Genomic DNA, 19,391 nt, shown 5'->3' on the forward strand with positions numbered 1-19,391 from the left:
ATGATAGAATTAAACTTATTAAACAAGTCATAAATTCAACATTTAAAAAAATGTAAATACTGACTAACTCACTCACTCACTGAAACGGTCAATGGAATAGTAAAGTGGAATTGGAATCAGTTCCAGACAGTTCAGTGAAAAAAAAAAATAACTATACATTTTAGAAAAAACTATAATATTTTCAGAAATTGCCTGGACAGCAAACACCATATTTGGTCCATAGACAAAATTATCTATACAAATAATTCTATTTATTTATTTTAATCAATTTCAAGTAACTTTGACTGTTCTCATCAAGAACTGTGAAAGACAGAAACATATAAAACATTATGAATAAGAAATACAACAGAAAGACAAACCCAAAAATGACTAATATGAATTTACACATTACACTTAATTATTTATTTTGTCACTAATTATTAAGTCCTATGGAGCGATTCATAAAATCCATGTCTAAATAAGCAGCATCTTGGGGATTCATGAAAATATTACTAATCAGGAACCCAACAGGAAGTAAATAATGCAGGCTTGTAGTTGAGGGGAGTTTACCTCTTACTACTAATTACACTTATGTGGCATTTCAATCCTGTGGTGCAAAATCCAAACCAAAAATAAGCTTTACATACTTGTTCAGAATCTGGCATATGGTGTAACTGTTGGAAACAATGTGCCAACATAGCTTGAAATGTCCTACAGTGTGTCCCGTAGTCTGACAAGTTAAACTCCACTCAAAATTGCTTTAAGGTTTCTTGCGATTTTAATGATCTTGTATTAATTGAAATACCACATAGAACATTTGTACTTTTCAAAAACTCATTTGTCACACCAAAGGATTCAAAAAGTTATTAAAAATAGTTTTAGATAGTTAAGGCTGGATTGACATTGACCATATTGATTTCTCGATTTTAATGAAGTCTCATTTCAATGAAGCGATATCGATTCTTAAATCTCCACAATCAATCTTTTGGTCTATGGTGTTTTTAGTTGCTCGAACAGTTTAAATGTTTGTTTTAAAAAACAAATTTATGTCATTCAAAAGTTATTATAAAGTTATTCTTGTCAAAACTGCTTTATGTGGAATTTAAAGGTTTGTATACTAATTATTTGTTTATTTTAACCTTACTATGTTCAGAAAGGAAATGAGGCCTTCTACGGAGCGCCTTAAGGGACATGGTGATTGGGAAGAAATGAGATGTATGAGATAAAAATATTTTTCAATGCTTTTGTGTTCTCTAACAATCATCCATTTGGATTTATATTGTATATAATTTGTGGGTATCAGGGAGCCACTATCAATATCCAGGGTTATGAAATTGCTTTTGAATCTGCGCTCTCCCCATTTACACCCATAATCTGGAAGGGAGTGGCGTTACTGACCACTCATTTTACAAGATCGGTTGCGCAACAAATCCTCCGTCATTGCCCTGTCAGTCATCGCTCCTTACTATCTTAAAATGAGAAGTGAAATCTGATTTTACTGTAATGTAACCGCCCAAACAGCAAGTTCAACCATGTCCCTTTAGATGCTCCAGAGAATGCGTTTTTCATTTTCTGTGCCTTTCTGAATTCGTATCTAGGCTTCTAAGGTGCTAGATATGAGCCAACTCAAAGGTGTGGCTATCAAAGTGTGTTTGCGTATGTATTCATCATGTCAGTAATGGACGGGTGGAGCATCCGCAGCAGTAGCATGTTCTCTTCTCTTCTGTCGAGCACTCAGTGTGTCTTACAGCTAAGAGGATTTGTGGTGAGACTGAGAGCGGCTGGTAAAATAATTGAAAATGTCTCTAAGCACTAAGCTCTCAGCTCAGAGGATGAGCATCAGGGTGGCGCTAACATAGCTCAGGCTTTACGAAACAGGAAATGGCTGACAAAACCATCATCAATGCCTGCAATACAACAATAGAGCTCTGCCACACCTGCATTTAAATTCACATCAAAAAATTTTTTGATGGATCACTTAGCAGATTGAGTGATGTGTGGAAAAACGGTCTACTAAAGAACCTAGGTGACAAAAGGACCTCCGTCACAACCTAGGTGACTGTTTTACAATCCATTGAACAGGATCAACAGAACCATTGAGCAAATCAATCAAACAATCTAGAAACCAGATGTTACTGGCAGAGTACTTGCACTTATCAGAAAATTAACTTTAGTTCCTGTTAGCCAAATAAGAATGTTTCAGTGGTGAATAAACAGCACAGAGAAACCAACTCCAGTTACTCTGTATGCTACCATTGAGCATCACACCATCATGAAGACAAGTAAACAATGTGGCAATTAACATCTGATCTCAAGGCTGTCATCGCATCTGATAAACACATGCAGTCCCAATCGGGTCCTTGAGCTGGTCAGGAGGCTTGCTCTCTTTCAGAGCTCACAATAGCCCCTCATTGTCATCCATTCATCAGTCCTGGGGTGAACAATCCATGCTATTAAAAGCCCTGCTAACACATCCACACAATGAAGTCTGCATACAAATGTATTGTGTGCCATCAAAGGCAGCAGACAGAATCACCACAGCAAAGACCACACACACACACACCCCTGCAAACATTCACGCATGCACACACAAAACCACTGCATGTTAACCAAACACAGGTGCGAAAACCAAATAAATGCTGCTTTGGAGTCAATGCCTGGACTTTGCGTAATGTCGGATCTAACTGAGTGGAAGATGTGATCAGAACCAACAAGACTCGCACTCGCAAACTATTTAACCTCTAAAATATGACATTTCAGAGGAAAACAAGATATTCAATGGGAAAAAACATAAAAGCCACGATATACTCACAGTGAAGTTCCTTTTGTTCTTCACTTAGGGGTAAAGGAAAGTTGGAAATATCTTTGCATAGCGAACATCCCAAACACTGCTAAAAGCGGCACTTAGATGAATATGTAAATATGTCCTGAATGCTTTATTCAAAATAAACACACAACAAAAATGAGTGAGAAAACAGCAGGTTCTTCGGACCAAATGGTCCCGAAGAATTTAAATAAAAAAATGTGTAAAATCATAGCTTCATCGGAATGGTCCGAAATTTGGTGACTTTGTTGGTACTTGGTATATGAACACCCCAAAAAATTGGGGACAGGATTTGAATAGTCTAAGTGGTTGTAAAAAAAATGGTCACACTCGGGGCCTTTCGGGTCCAAATGGTCCCACATAGGAAATGAATGGGAAGTTGGCAAAAATGTGACAATACAGAGTTTTTTTGTGCGTACAATCTACAAATCAGCCACGATCCAGAAAAAAAGCACACAACAGTGAAGGGGTGAATCTATAAAACATCAAGAGTGCAAAACAGACATCCACACACACACACACTTTTATACATAAACAAACGAATAAATTCAGATTACATATGTGTTTTGCATTTTTAAAATGCTCAGTTTGTCCACCAGATGGCATCCATCTAATTTCAAAAATTGCTTTTATGAGGTCTAGGCTTGACTCTAAAATGAAATACAGCTTTAAAAAAAATATGTTTTTATTTTTTTATTTTCTATTATATTCAATGGGGGGAAAATGGGTCATATTTATTGCATAAATATTAATTATAAATCTTAAATTATCTCAAAACACCAAAAAAGAAAAGAAAAAAATATTATAAAAAACAAGTAAAAAAAAAATTATGATTTTCTTTTAATAAATATGAATCAAACCCTTCCGGACCATTTGGTCCCGAAGACCCTGAGTGTGACCCTGAAATGAAGGACCCCAGAGGGTAAGCATCTGATCATAGCGATGTATATATGTTAGCATATACTATGGAAGTCAATGGGGTACATCAACTGTTTGATTACCAACATTATTTAAAATATATTTTCATACAGGGTTGGAACAACTTGAAGGTGAGTAAATGATGACCATTTTCATTTTTGAGTTCACTATCCCTTTAAAACCAGATTGTGAAACATGGGCGGTCCACAAGTATAGAGTTGATGACAGCCAAAAAGTAATTTCAGAGATGAACCACATTGACTACGTTTACATGCAGCCAATAACCCGTTCAAAACCGGAATATTAGCAATAACCCCCGGTCACGCATTATATCAGTCATTATCCATGTAAAAACCGGGATATGATACCTGGGGTACCCCTTTTCTAACCCGAATTATTGGTGATGTAAACGCGTATCGGCATATCCCCATAATGATTTGTGTTCTGCGCATGCTCTATTCGCAAGGAATCTTGGTCTTTTGAGTAGAGGAGCTTCTCGGCGCATACAAAAACCCGCGTGCAGTATACCGGAAATAATCATGGCGAGACTCAGCACAGCATACTTTTGGAGCGAGGTCAGTACCAGCACCAAAGCGCAAATAAAGGCGATCGCTATCTGCCCCGAACTATTCATTATCCGCGTGCTGCTGCTGCTGTTGTTGTCTTTGGATACAGGAAGAAGAATGGGAAAGGACGCATATTGCATCTTAACCTTGTCCGTAAGTCCAGACACTAACTGTGCGTCGCCGTTTACATCGGGATATTACAATTCCATGTATACAGGAGTAACTCTCTCTGCTGACGCATGTAAACGGGTTATTCCTAATGTTTCAGAAACCCGAATAGTGACCTTAACCCGAAAATTGGCTGCATGTAAACGTAATCATTGATGAAAAATTACAAAAACAACTAAACAAACATGCACTGCCTTTGCACTGCAAAAATGCCTTTTGTTCAACTTCTCCTTGCAATGCAATGCATCACTGCACAAGCCCAGAGTCACAACACTGAACACAGGAGGCAGTGCTGCACGACTGCGTAACAAGAGCAAGTCGAGCCCTTGAGCAAGCTGGAGAAGAGACAACACTTTTTGTTTACCATCTCAGAGGCTTGGAAAAGAGTGCACACACTCCCACTCATCAACAGAGAATTTTACAAGCTCTTTTGCAGCTTTCTCTTGAACCCACAGGGTGACGATAGCTGGTTTGCGCAACTCCCAAGTATGGCAAGTTTAGTGTTTTAATGTGCCTTCAGATGATGAGAACAACAAGAATGATCATCATGTTTTTGCCAGCAGCAGGATACTAGAGCACACATGATGTTGCATTTTCAAATATACAAAATAAACACTATTCACGTTGGAATGTGCCAAAGCTTGTGCGCTATTACAATCAGTGAAAACAGTCAAATGTGAAAAAAGCTTTGCACACAACACACATATGATTTGGCTTTGCTTTACACACAACACAAATATGATTTGGCGGCGCCAGTGAAATTCCAGCAAGCCTGTGTTGCATTAGTTGGCAACATGTTATATCAGCAAGGCTGGTCTTTGGGCTGGGAAGTTTGTTCATATGAATTACTAGAGGAACTTGCTTCTAAATCAATGGTTCAAGAAATGAACTCGTTTCAAATAAACTTTTTTTCCCCTGATTTTATACTTTTTATTAAAACCCATGTGACAACAACAGCAAAAACTCAAGCAGTAGAGCCAGTCATTATCCAAGCTATAAAAGCCAAAACTGACTCACTGAGAACTGAGATGCAAAACTGGATTTGATCAAACACAGGGAACAATAAGGATAGCTCTAGGCCAGCGCCATTAAGTTTCAGCCCGGTGCTGCATTTATGTCGTCAATTCAGGCTGCATGCACATACAGACAGGGGTCATTCTTGCACTCAAAAAAAGCGAGAAGGAGTGTAACCGTATATACATGGGTCTCAAGAGCAGCTTATCTATTACTAGACATGCTGTTTTAAAAATGCAATGCTCATGGCACAATAGCTGAAAAACAGGCTGATGCAATGCAAAAGCCGAAAATAAAAACAATTAAATAACCAGCGTACATTGTTTTCTGATTTCAATTTGTCTAAAAAAAAAAAAAGAGTGCGATAGCCTTTCCTGCAATTGTTATTTCTGTGTATAAATACATTTATGCCTCCATTTCAGTTCTAAAAAAAGATGATTTTAACAAAAACCCTCACCCCTGACGCCCATTTTGTCATTTGTATTCTGATGGGGGTTTTTTTCTATCGAGAGTTGCATTATATTAGTTGGGGTCAGTAAAAAAAATAATAATAATAAGTTTCATGAGCAGCAAATCAGCATATTAAAATGATTTCTGATAGATCATGTGACACTGAAGACAGGAGTTATGATGCTAAAAATTCAGCTTTGTTACATTTTAAAACATTAAAATAGAAATCAGACATTTTAAATTGTAATATAATTTATGCTAAATAAATTGCCTTGGTGAGCATAAGAGACTTTTGAGGGGGGGGGGGGCAGGGAAACTGTCGTCTGGGCAAGTAAAAATCTGAAACTAACAGGAAAAATCCTTATTGTTGAGACAGGAAGTGGTACGGTTATATAACGTATGGCTGTAACAGAATAAAAAAGGGACATATCCACAGCTGAGGAAACAAAAAAAGTCAAATCCAAGCTTGCACCGGCTTTAGAGTTAACAGTAAAGCATTAACACTCAAACAGACAGCCCAGTGCGATTTTAACACATTCCTTTTGTCTCCTACAAACACAATGGCACCTGGCAGAGGCAAAGGAATAATTCCCATCCCCGGCACTGGGAGGGAGAAACTGGAGGTTTCAATGGATGCAGCTCTCCTGCAGTAAGTGAGAGCTTGGGGCTACGCAGAACCTCTGCAGAACTTTCCCCGTCGGGTTATAAATCAGGTCTGAGGTCAAAGAGACTCAGTAGCACAGCATCACACTCCTGCCAACCAGCATCATAATGCTGCACACACTCTGGAAACACACACCTCTCCCAAAAATAACATTTTACCATGGTAATCATGCGCTCGAGGAGCTATCAGATAAACACAATCAAGGATACAAGGAGCCAAATGTGTAACAAAGAAAAAAAGCAGTGATAACAGAAATATGATAGGCTCATCCGAAGGTAAAATGATTCTTTGATTTTCTACAGTAAAGCAAATCTTTGCATATAAACATCACTGCATCTCCTCGTGAACCACAGGCAGCTCCTTTCTCTCTAAATGCATCAATTATTACACAAAGAGATTTCATTATTTCAGTGCATTATTGCCATTATTTCAGGCTTTGAAAATAATTGTTTTATAATTTGTCATATCATTGCGGCAGGCTGAGTTCTTATTGGAAAGGCCTATTGGCACACATGAAAAAGTGCAGGACAAGGGCAGCTGTGATTGGGTTTAAAGCAACCAGGCAAGGACCATCCAGGAATGGTGTGAGAGCTTTACCAGTTTAAGAGTTCATAAACTTGACTTCCTTTAACATACCACATGATTTCATTTGCATAATTTGCCTATACCGTAGCTTGATGCAGGGTTCTCTGACAGATACAGACTTGTCCTTAACATGGCAAGTGTTTTTATCACCTTCCTAAAGCTTGTCATGTAAGAGATGCTGTTCAGATCAAACACCTGAAAGCTATTCCTGATGAATATGTATAACGATGTGAATCATTTTAGTTATATAAAGGTCTGATCAAAGGACATCCTGAATCCGATTGTCCAGCTTGATTCTTTGATATTTGACTCGGAGCAAACACAAACTCTTCAAAGGCCTCTTCTGATAAAGTGTGACATTTTCCAATGCAAGATTGCAGTTAGCATATCCATACTTTAAATTTTTGAACGATTTTTCCAAAAAATAAAACAACTAACATTATAGGTTAAAGGGATATTTGAAAGCCTTTTATCATAAATGCACATTCAGATATTAGCTATGATGGACTTCAAACTGACATTATGACAGAATCAATGTTGTTTAGGTTTCAGTTTTTCAATACAACTCCACAAATAAAGATGGGAGATAAATACAAAAACGAAAAGATAAAGACATTTAGCCATATCTCAAGAGCTCGTCTAAAGAAAGACAATTAATCGTTTTACTTGGCCCAGCTTTTGTTCTTTAAGGAACAAAATACCAATTATTTAATATTACATTTGAATAAGTTTCTCTTTTGCCACTGAATTAGACTAAATAAACACAACCAGGGATACGGACAATTCACAGACTCTTATTATTAGACTAATGACTTTATAGGCTGAGCATTGGACGTCATTTGTAGACTACTAACATATCAGGAATATAAAAAGCACAATAAAAAGGCACATTTCAGAAGAGAAATATCAGTGTAAACAATAATAATCATGTAAACGCGTGTGAGATATTAGTGCGCACAAACCTCAATGTATCCGGCTAGACTCGGAACAGCGATGGCCAGAATGAGCACAGATAATACCGGGACTGAACCCATCTTCACGGTTAGTCTCTGCGGAGATTTGTGTTGAAATTATCCCGCTGTGGATTTCTATAAGAGGCTGTTAAAAAGGAAAACAGCTAAGCCAACCGTCCTCGAGTGGTCGTTGTGTGTGTGTCTCTCTCTCTCCTGTGTTTTTCCCACTGTGCCGTTGATCTCGCACTCAGCGCGTGTGGAATGTCTCCGAGTGAGTGTCACTGCACGCGCTTGAGCTCGAGCTCTAAAACACGATCAAGCGCGCCACCGGCCGTCAGATGCTGGGACCTACCGGAAATGATGTCATCATGCTGTCATCTAATGAAGGATACATGGGTGTGTGCATAGACATAATAAATACATAGACGCCTTATTGGCTGCTGGAGCGTACGTCAACGGCGCCGCCATATTGCGGAGGGCAACTTTCTCATACTTCTCATAGCGAGAATTGAGAAAAAATTTTCGTGTGCTGCTTGGGGCTGGACAAATCGCCACACAATTGAAAACAGGTCTCAAGGAATTATCTTTCACAAGCAAGACTGAACATTTGTTTCTGGTTGTATTTGGTCATGATATAATTAGTAATAGTAACGTCCAGAGGAGAAAAGCCGCGAAATTTAAAAATACTACTGTTATTGTGTCACAGAACTACAGAACTACAATATACAGAACTTAGGTTTCACGTTCAGAAATTTAGATTTGTGTATATAAAATTTTACTAGAATAAGGATGTTATAACCAAAAATCGTCTTTATTGTTTTCCATAACGAGTCCATAAATAATGTCCGTGTGAGAGAAGACTTCGAGATGAGGAACCTGTGAGGAACCCTTGGGTAAAGCCAGTCATGAATATCAAGCCATAAAGCCTATACATACAATGAAAAAATAAATGATCAGTAGTTTCAATATTATCACAAAAAACACAATTACTTGTTTCAAATTCAAATCTTCGTTGTACAAATTCACTGGATGGATATACACCATTTATAATTTTTAAATGGATTTCCTTAGCTTTGGGAGTTAATGGGCATTTTAAGTAGGCTAAGTTGTTCGTAAACAGTGAAATTTTTTTTTAGAAGAAGAAGAACTGCGAAATCAAGTTTTTATACAATGCTATAGGGAATAAGATGTTATCAAACATATGTCTAATAATTTTGTTTGGAAGTTTAATTTCTTCAAAATCGACATCTTCAACTAAAATGGGACACAAAAGGTGGCTGGTTTCAGAATTGAAAGATATCCTTGAATCAAACATATGAAATAATTAGGGATAGCTTTAATCATAGAATTAAATGTGTTCTGACTACAGGTTATATAACATCAATTATGACACATTTATGGAATATACGTCCTCGGTTATTACACAATTTGAGTAATAACTTGTAATAAAAACATATGGACATTGTTATTTTCCCCCATTCATATAGCGTCTTCCCAACCAGTGAAAACATATCCAGTCCTAGTGGTGTCAACAGATTATAAGATTATTTATACATATTTCTTTTATAGAGAGAGAGATATTTTATTACAAGAGGCAGTTGGAGGCAGTTGATGACGTCGGTGTATGAATGAGTGAGTGAATGGGTGAATGTGAGGCAATATGTAAAGCGCTTTAGTGGCCATTGGGTCTGTTAAAGCACTATATAAATGCAGTCCATTTACCAGTTAAATCAAAATTAGACTAAATTCTGCATAGATGAAGTGCAGAATGTCACACAGCAGGACACTGCTTTACACGGATCTACAGGTGCTCCATGTGACAGTGAAGTCAATGGTCTTTTTTCCACTTGCTGCTATTACACAACAATACTCCCATGCATCACACCACATTTACACAATCCAATCGTCAATAAATCTGACAGAGAAGCTTTTACTGTCGTCTGCCATCTGTGTGTAACCCATTCATTTAACTGCTGTGTTTTCTCACATTCTGTTGTGTTGTTTACCGCGTAGCCTATAATATCTCATATATTGTATATCAGAGTGTACAGTGTGTTGGTTATATATTGTGTAGTTGCTGTTGCTTCCTTCAAAGATCAATAAGGCCATTCATCTAATAATTTATCCATGTATTTTGTCATACAGATAATTAAAAATAGAGACAGAATATGTTGTATTGGTGAGATTGTGAATGTTAGAAATAGCAGTCATTTTGTTTGCATAAGCTGAGACAGATTACAGAACATGCCGTATTTACAATTGATTTTATTTGCATTTATGACCTATTATGCAAGTAACTGACAAGCTTGATTGTGTGTTCTCTTCTCTGACAGATACAAACATCTCTTATTCAAGCAACTTAACCCTCATGGTGCTGTTCGGTCATTTTGATGTTTATATTGTGGTACCAAATGGTACAAAACTTGGTAAACATTTTGGCACTTGGTGTGTGAACACAAACATGACATGATTTGAAAAGGGTAAATGGTCCTAAAAAATTGTCAGACATGTATTGTTTGTGGTCAAAAAAACCTATTGGAACTATTTGGTACTGCGCACAAACAAATTCTGACTGACAGCTAATTTAACTTCAAATTTGGAACAAAAATTGTTAATATTTAAGGATTAGTTTTTCTTGTAGTTTTAGAGTAAAACATGCTTTGGAAAATATATATTTTATTTAAAAATGAAAATGGTATTTTTGTGCATTTTTAATACCAAAAAATGTAAAACTTTTTTCAAGTTCACTTTTTTACACTTTTTTACAATTTTTAAAAAGAGACCCAACTTACCTCAGTGCTCCCAAAGCATTCAAGATTTATGACCGATTAAGTTGGAAGTTTCATGTTCAGGTCCATGCTCAAAAAGTGAATAAATGGATAATAACTACAGCATAAATATAATTTGGTACCATAAACCTCCTTAAAATACAAAATATTTCAAAGTAAAATATAGCACAATCATTCCATTGAAATAAAAAAGTATCTGTCATTTTTGACCGAAACACGAACAGTACCAGAGGGCAGAGGCTTCACCCAAAAAAATAAATTTTGCCTCTTGTTAAATTTAATTAATTTAAAATAAGCAAAAGTAACACGATTGTTTAATATTTTGTCACAACTTAATTTAATTGTGTTCAATCAACCTAATATATTTAAAACTGAAGTTTACTTAATTCATTTGTGTGAAAACTACATGAATTATTTTTGTTGACACCTAACTTGGCAGTGGATCTGTAGCTCCCAGCATGCTTTGCAAGGGACTGCATTAGGAGGGTAAATTTAGGGATTAAAATGTTATTTTATGTTTTTTTCAGTAAATGGAAAGATGTTGTTAGTTGATGTTAGTATTTAATGTTCAGTTATGTTAGAAACTTAGAGGACTTTATGTAATGTTTTTGAATTTTGTGGTTACCATTATGCAGAAGAGTGACGACTGTGTTTAGGCTGTGGGAACTCAGTATACACTATATATGCATTAAACCTCACTTGCAGACCTGCGTATGTCATATCTAATATTACTATGCGAAAAGGTTTCTAATTAAATTGAATGATAGTGGCTACTATCATTGGAAGTAACTATAGAGTCAAACTAGCTAAAATTATATAATGTTGGTGATTTTAGGCAGGACAAAAATTAAATCTGGGTAACTTGACAAAAAATGTATCTAGTAGGAATGACACAATTTTTTTAGTAGTCTTGACCAAATTAATTTAAGTTCATACAGCAAGATTACAACAAATCATTTCAAACAAATTCGATTTTGTTGGATGAATATAATTCAATTTCATGGAAAAGCTTTCCTTAATTTAATTAAGTTGGTTCAACAGATAATTTTTTGAGTGTTGAAGGTTCAATAAAGAACAATTGAAAGTGCTAGATAGGGCCTTAATGGTGTTATAAATAACCTTTTCAGTGATATTTATTTTCATTAATATTGGTATATTAGTATCTTTATATTATTCATTTTATTTGTATACAATAATATATAAATAAATAATATATTTGATATATTAATATGTGGTCTTATTTCTTCTTGTTACCTCTATTTGGGTTTTGAATATATTTTTTTTAAAACAGCATGTTTTGTCAACATGGCAGATTGTAGCAAAAATGACAGTGCTCTAATAACAGTTGTTAGCTGAATACATTAATAAATAACAATTGACATTTAACACGATATAGATGTAATGAAGACCAAGTTCCAGTGAAATATCTTCACAATCCCCTATGATTTATTTACGTCCTTCATTATGTGTGTATTCTGAGAGGCAGTTTCTCTCGGCAGACGATGAGGTTATGATACGTGACAGCATCTGAAATACACAATTGAGTTACATTGTGTCTCTTCCATTTGATTATGTAAAAACAATTATGTTCACGAAGGCCAAAATGAGCAAAAATGGACAGAATGAGGCCTTTACCATGTTAAAAGGAAAAAGTGATATAAAGTCATGGTATAGATTTAATGTTACTTACCTTGTGGAGAAGAGAAGATGAGTATCCTTAACTGCTCACATGTTCAGTTAAACTAAAAAGAGAAAAAGACATGATTGGTTGGAAACCAGTTACAATTTTAAAAGTTATAATTTATTAACATTTTAAGAAAGAAATAATTTCTTATTTAATTAATTAAAAGAATCTTGAAGGTTCTTCTCTTAAACATCCAATCAAATTACATGCAAATGCCCTGCTAAAAGACAAAAAATTGTAACCCTCAAAAGGAACACCTCCGGAGTGTGTGACACCTTCACAATTTAAAAACCACTGATCACAAGATCACACAGTAGTTCCTCTTTCTGAGAAATTCTAATGTGAAGATGATGCTGAAATAGAAGTCTTTATGGACCTCCAAGCTTGTGCCAGGCTGCGACCTTGACTTTCCATTCACCAAAGATCCTATGACTCAAACATCTTCTCACTCATCAAGACAACATCAGCAAAGATCAACTGGAGCCTTAATGAATTGTATCAGGAGGGTTTAATTCTAATGGGTGAGACATGCAAGTATCAAACTTAGTCTCATTATTTGATACATTAAGTATCCTTACCCCTTTTAAACTGATGGTTTGCTCAAGGCTGTTGATCTGCGAAATTTCAAACAATGCTATAATTTCTTGCTTTCCTGTATCCTGCTTCAGCTCTCTTTCCCTCAAAAAAAAAAAAAAAAACTGTATGCAAGTATATGTAAATAAGATTTAAGCGTTTAGTCTAGCTAATAAAGTCTTGTTCATGTCACACGTTAAGTTGTTTGTGTGTCATGCTCATGTACTGGAGTACCTAATCATGCAGATTTTGACTACATGCTCTGAGGAGTACTGTACAGTAAGAAAGTTATTTCTCCTCGGAAATTAACATTTCTTAAAATTAATAAATAATTAATTCATAATAATAATGAATCGCTAGACAAACAGGTTAGTTGATTATGGTATTAATTTTGCTACATCAAATAATAACCAAATATTAATAATTAATGATAACGATTATTAATTAGTAATATTTATTTTGATCTAATTAGCTGCAAAAGTATTTTTATGATCAGATTTTTTTGTCATACTGTCTAAACTGTTTGTGTGAAGCATTTTAAGTCATATAATTTTCTATATTTGAAAAGTCCTTTTCATCTTAGCTTCTAAAAGGTACAGCTAGCATGTGTGTCAAGCTAGCATAGCACGTTTTATCATGTGAGTGTAGGGACATTGCAACATGCTGAGGTCTGACTCTGAGGCAAAAGACTTTGCCATTTGCCACCTAACCTTGCAAGAATATATAAGAGTATATTCCAATATTCACTTAAACAAACACAGTAAAATAAATAAATTTGAAAATAACGTTAAAGAATGATTTTATTACATTTAAATGAATGTTGCAACCGTCCCCTAGTAGGCCGTCAGTTGCAACGTTTGACTTTTGTCTACGTCAAGTGTAAATTGTACATATATTATCAGATAGGCTATCTGAGAAACTCAAAGAAAGTGTTGCAACTACCCCCTCTCTCCCCTATTTTCAAGAGATTGTTTTGATTAATTTATAGACTGTTAAATTATATTTTAAATTCGGTAATTGATTTAAGCAAATACATTTGAACAATATTTTTTTTTTTACTATAGGCTATAACACTAATATTTAATTTGTATGTGAAAAGCTTAGTCGTCAGTTTTTCCAGTAAGCACTATTTCGTGGAAACGCCATTTTCATGCAACAGAAACCTGTATGTCGAGTTTGTATCAAGCTGAATACAGGCTCAAAGCTGGTCTCAAAACCTAGAACGCTCCCTACCTAGTCAGCCTTTTCGGCCCAATGAGCGCGTTCCGTATCAGATGGACAAACATGCAGTCTAAGTAGGTAGCAGGGCAGCACCCTAGATTGAGACGACGCCCACACCCGCGTAAGGTGAGTCACTCCGCAGCCGAAACACGGATCGATACTAACGTTAAAGAGTCATATACGTACCTAAAATTAACCTTACATTCGTTTTGAAATATTAACGGATGTATTCACCTTACTTTGAGGGGTTTTTTGTAGTGTGGAATTGGATTTAAATGTGTTTAAAGGTATAGTGCACACCTGTAGAGACAGTATCGCTTGAGCTAGTCACTCCCATTGTATCGCCAATCTCTCCGGAAATATCTTCTCATCTCACAGGTAGACGACACAAACTTCACTCTCTGCGGAAGACAAAAATCTATCTCTTTTGAATCGTGTAATTTCGTTTTCGTGATTTAGGCTACAAGTCTTAGTTTGTTCGAAAGTTCATGTGGAAGTTTTTTTAGGACGGTTAAATGTTTTATTTTGTTGTCGCGTGCACTTGTTATGGGCGTTGTTGTTTTCCACACTTGTTTGACTTCAGCTGAGAATAACAAGTCTGTTCCCTCTTAATACACAATTGCTCGCCTTATTTTGTCAGCAGAAGTGGACGTGCGAGAAGAAAGGTGTGTTGATATTCTGCCGGTGGTCTCTCGGACATGGACCCTATGGATGGAGGAATGCGTTACACTCCCGGTACTTCGGTAAGTTTCGCCACATTAATAACCTGATATTTTTCAACCTGCCAAGCACCTTCAAACCTTCATCTAACGAAGAACTGAAAATATCACATTTATGTACCAAAAACAGTGCTGTGTGTATTTTTTCTCTCGCATGAATGTATTTCATGTTGTGTCAAACTGTTTATCAGAAGGTGTAAGATAAAGAACTACAAGAGGTGGAAATGTGAAACTCCAAACAAGATTGTGGTTAGTTAGAGATGTGATTAACAGGTCCACTTTAAACAGCAGTGCTAGGCTGCTTCCCATATTCATCAAGGTTCACACACTGATGGGAATGCCATTAATAATCATAAAATTGTGGTTTCCAGGCCTGGAAATGCGTTGAAAATGAATAAGAACTTTAAACGTCACACAAATTTCATAGTGGCTGGCTACACATTATTCTAGTTATGTTCAGCTCTATTTAATTTAGCTGAGCCTTGTTTGCGACTTGGTTGGTCTTTCTTTAAAGAGCAAGATAAAAGCTAGTATTGATAATATTCTACGTTTTGGTCTAAATGACGCAATGAATGACAGAGTGACACATTGCATAACCTGATGTTTGAGTGCATAAAATAATGTTAAAGAGCTCTTTAGTGGGCAAAACTGATTTACCAACCAAACAAGCATGCCACCTCTGACGCCACTGGAGGTTTCACATCATGTTTGAAATGTGCCAGACCTCATTTCCTGTCTGTAGTCACTTTTCGTTCCGTCTTGGTTGGTTTGGCATGTGTAAGGGATTTTTATTTCTATAGATCACCCATGGGAGTGTGAGTTTAGGCCATTCTGCTGACTTGGCATTGTCGTCTCTGAGGAAAGGGTGTCAATGGACATTCACAAGACCCTAAGTGAAGTGCTTTCAGTCCACAATAGCAGTTTTTATGTCTCTGGTGATTATTGGTAGCTGACTATCTACTTGAGGATTAGATTCAAAACAGTCGTACTCTGGTGATATGTAGTGGTGGAGAAAGATACAGGGTTTTCAACAGCCAATGTCGATTTTGATATCTAGGGTAAACTGAAAAAAAAAGTTTTTCCAAATCGGATTATTGGAGTACGTTTGAAAAGAAAATTGTATTCTTTCTACTTCAGAATGTTTGATTCAATTTTCCGTTACATCCAGTTTCTTTGTAATTATTGGTGAAATTGAAATTGTTTCGAAAGTAAGTCGTACACCAAATCGTTTCAGTGTACTGGGTGACTGTTGGACGAAATAATACCAATGAGTGTATTACTATTTAAAATTGCAAATGAGAAACAGACTACAGTGTGAAAATAACATTAATAGTAATTTTTACACAATATTTATTAAAAATTTGACAGGGATGTTTTTGGAATGTGTAAATCAGTGTTATTTTTCATATATACAGTTGTATTAATATTTTGAATTGGCTTTTATTTTTAATGTTTTTAGTACTTTTTTATGTGCTTTTGACATTTTAAAAGTTTTTTTTTAAATATATTTCTATTTAGGTTTAATTTATTAATTTATTTATAGTTTTTTTTTAAGGTAATAATTTCGGTGCTTTAACCTTAAACCCATTTCAGGTTAGTTTAAGTTTTTCCAACTAATATTTATATTTTATTTCAGTTTTATTTCAATTAACAGAAATGTTTTAATAGTTTTAGGTAATGATAATAACCCTGACTAAATATTGGTCTGTCACTAGTTGCGAAGCTCTAGGAATTATAAGTAGTGACACAACCGGCTCAAAATAGTCCCTTCACAAAAGTTAGGGTGGTTTCACATTTTATTATTTGTATGTATTGTGAAAATATTTCAGTTTGTATGTTTAACACAAAAAAGTTAGAAAGATATAAAACCCGAATTCTAGAAAAGGCTAATCATGTTACAGACCTGCTATAAATTAGCTTAATTAGTTGCTAGATGTTCTCCCAGCTGAATCTTTTGAAAATGTCTTGCTTTTTCAGCCATTTATTGCCCCATGCCAACCTGTAGCAGGCCTCAAATTTGAAATGAGATCATTTAGTTGATAAAAATGTAAAATTTCACCGTTTAAACATTTGTTATCTATGTTCTATTGTGAATAAAATATTGGCTAATGTGATTTGAAAGTCTTTTAGTTTTCATTTTATACAAATTTAAAAAACGTCCCAACTTTTCCGGAATTCGGGTTGTAAAAAAGATCAAGATATAAAAGGTATTTAAAAAAAATAGAAGATGCTACTCCCTTGAATAGCTTTGATGTAGATTGTTTTGATTTTAAGTTGGGCAAGCTGTCTTTTTTAAACAACACTGCTAGTTATTTATAGATCAGGTTAAATGTTTTGGAGCGCATGGGAAGAACTGAGGATTTTGATGTGTTTTGAATGATCAGCATTCAACCACAGAATGTTATTCTATATTTGTCTGATGTGTGTGTAAGCCTGAACGCATTCCACAGATCTGTTACGACATGCTTACGGCTGTTAGCATTACTATGACCAAACACCCCCACAGATGAAACTTGCACCGAGAAAATGACTCAGGGAATACCCCCTTATTCACTAGCAATCAGCTGCTTTTCATGCATCATGCATGTCGTCACAGAATGTCGATCGCTCGACCCAGGTGGAGTTCATTCATTTACAGCAGGTCTTTCTTCACTCATTAACTTGAAAGTTGAATGTCTTAAATTCAAACCAAAACAAAAAGTCTGATTAGAAGAACAGCAATCATTCTGGTCTCTTAAAAATGGCATCAACTCTACTCTGAACTATTAAAGGGGTCATGACATTGAGTTCGTTTTATTACTTTAACAGGTTCACTCAAAAAATTAAAGCGGTGGTTGATTTCACTTTTCTATCTTTAGTTATTGTGTAATGTCGCTGTTTAAGCATGAATAACGTCTGCAGTTATAACGGTCAGAGTTCAAAGCAATCCTTTGCTTTGAACTTTGAGCAACATTTCAGATATTTGCTTTTAAAGAAATCGTTTTTTAAGGACTTACAACAAACGGCTGGTAGGGACTACACGAGATTCCTCCCAGGTTAGTGACATCACTATCCCTAAAATTTACATAAACCCCGTCCCCGGGAACACGCAGTCCAAGCTGAGAAGGGGAAGAGTTGTAGCAGTAAAGCACATTTGTGAGTCTGCTCAAGCTGTTGCATCCGTCTTTTCATATGCAATACAGTACGTAACACAAATGCAATAGCATGTCTCTCTGTAGGCATCTTGCAACAGTTCCCACACGAGCGATTTTATAGATTAGCGTGACAGAATATGCTAATTGTAGATAGTTAATTCAACATCAGCTATTCATTAACTAATCATTCAAAAACATCCTGTTGAATTCGGCGTTTTCACTTCTTCTTGAGTCTCTCCATCATTGTCCGACTCCAGTTTAGACATAAAAGCCAGAACAGTTTCAGACATTTTAGTGCGTGTCTGCCTGAGGTAATTGGACCTGCTAACACACACATACACGCACACACACACACACACACACACACACACACACACACATACATACACAAGCTCTTGAAGCTCCGTCCTTTGAGCAGCAGCCAATTTGCATTTAAAGGGACACACACAAAATGACGAGTTTTTACTGCCCTCAAAAAGGGACAATTTTAACATTCTGTATAAAATCATCTGTGGGGTAATGGGACAATTGGGACATTTACAACAGAACAGTTAATTTGCTAAAACGGATAACTCCTGTAACACTGTTCAATGTTATCGGAAGGAGGCAGGAACCGGCAAACATTTAACAACTTTAATAACAAAATAAAACAAATACAAAACGAAAGTAAAAGCCCCTCACCGACGATTGCTGTCAAATATAATAAAATAAACAAAACAAAACATAAATCCAGGCCTGTCCTCTCGTCATTTACAGTCTTCGCTCCTCCTTTTATGCTGTCCGCTCCTCCGTGAGATTCATGAGACCGGTGTGTTGCTCATCAGTAATCACGCCACCGGCCTCGTGCCGCTCTCTCACGGCCATCGGCCTCGTCCTGCTCGCCACAACTCCGTTCTTGTTCATTTTCATAAATCATGTTTTTTTTATTGTGTATTCCAACTAATATCAATCAAATTGCAGCTGGGTTGTTTTGATTAAGTAATAATAACTAAAAAAAATACAGGTAACTTACAATTTAAAGTTAATTGAATGTTTGTTTTTATTAAAAGTTTGTTTTTTTAGCAAAAGCAGATAACTCCAGAGTTAAACAAAACCAAGTAATTGCTATGATATATAATAAAACACTCAGTTAATCTTTGTAATATTAATC

At 35.9% G+C, this 19,391-nt stretch overlaps 2 protein-coding genes across 7 annotated transcripts in view; one reads left to right on the top strand and one right to left on the bottom strand.

The window, feature by feature from the left end:
• The window catches only part of aplp2 (amyloid beta (A4) precursor-like protein 2), a 95,948-nt gene extending 87,462 nt beyond the window's left edge, over nt 1-8,486 (bottom strand). For 2 of the 4 annotated variants that reach the window (XM_077248368.1, XM_077248367.1), the window contains exon 1: nt 8,131-8,486. In XM_077248368.1, coding sequence (XP_077104483.1) covers nt 8,131-8,202 — 72 coding nt within the window. In that variant the 5' untranslated portion in view covers nt 8,203-8,486. The remainder of the gene's footprint in view (nt 1-8,130) is intronic. The other 2 variants (XM_077248366.1, XM_077248369.1) reach the window with 2 other exon arrangements.
• A 5,936-nt stretch (nt 8,487-14,422) lies between these two features.
• st14a (ST14 transmembrane serine protease matriptase a) overlaps nt 14,423-19,391 on the top strand; it is a 28,041-nt gene continuing 23,072 nt past the window's right edge. Inside the window, exons 1-2 of one of the 3 annotated variants that reach the window (XM_077248362.1) lie at nt 14,423-14,514; nt 15,032-15,131. In XM_077248362.1, the coding sequence (XP_077104477.1) occupies nt 15,087-15,131 (45 nt within the window). In that variant the 5' untranslated portion in view covers nt 14,423-14,514; nt 15,032-15,086. Of the gene's footprint in view, nt 15,132-19,391 lie in introns of all 3 variants that reach the window. The other 2 variants (XM_077248363.1, XM_077248364.1) reach the window with 2 other exon arrangements.

The sequence above is a fragment of the Siphateles boraxobius genome, unplaced genomic scaffold (genome assembly GCF_051911475.1).
Source record: "Siphateles boraxobius isolate OS27281-9 unplaced genomic scaffold, OSU_SipBor_1 30, whole genome shotgun sequence".
Lineage (NCBI taxonomy): Eukaryota > Metazoa > Chordata > Actinopteri > Cypriniformes > Leuciscidae > Siphateles > Siphateles boraxobius.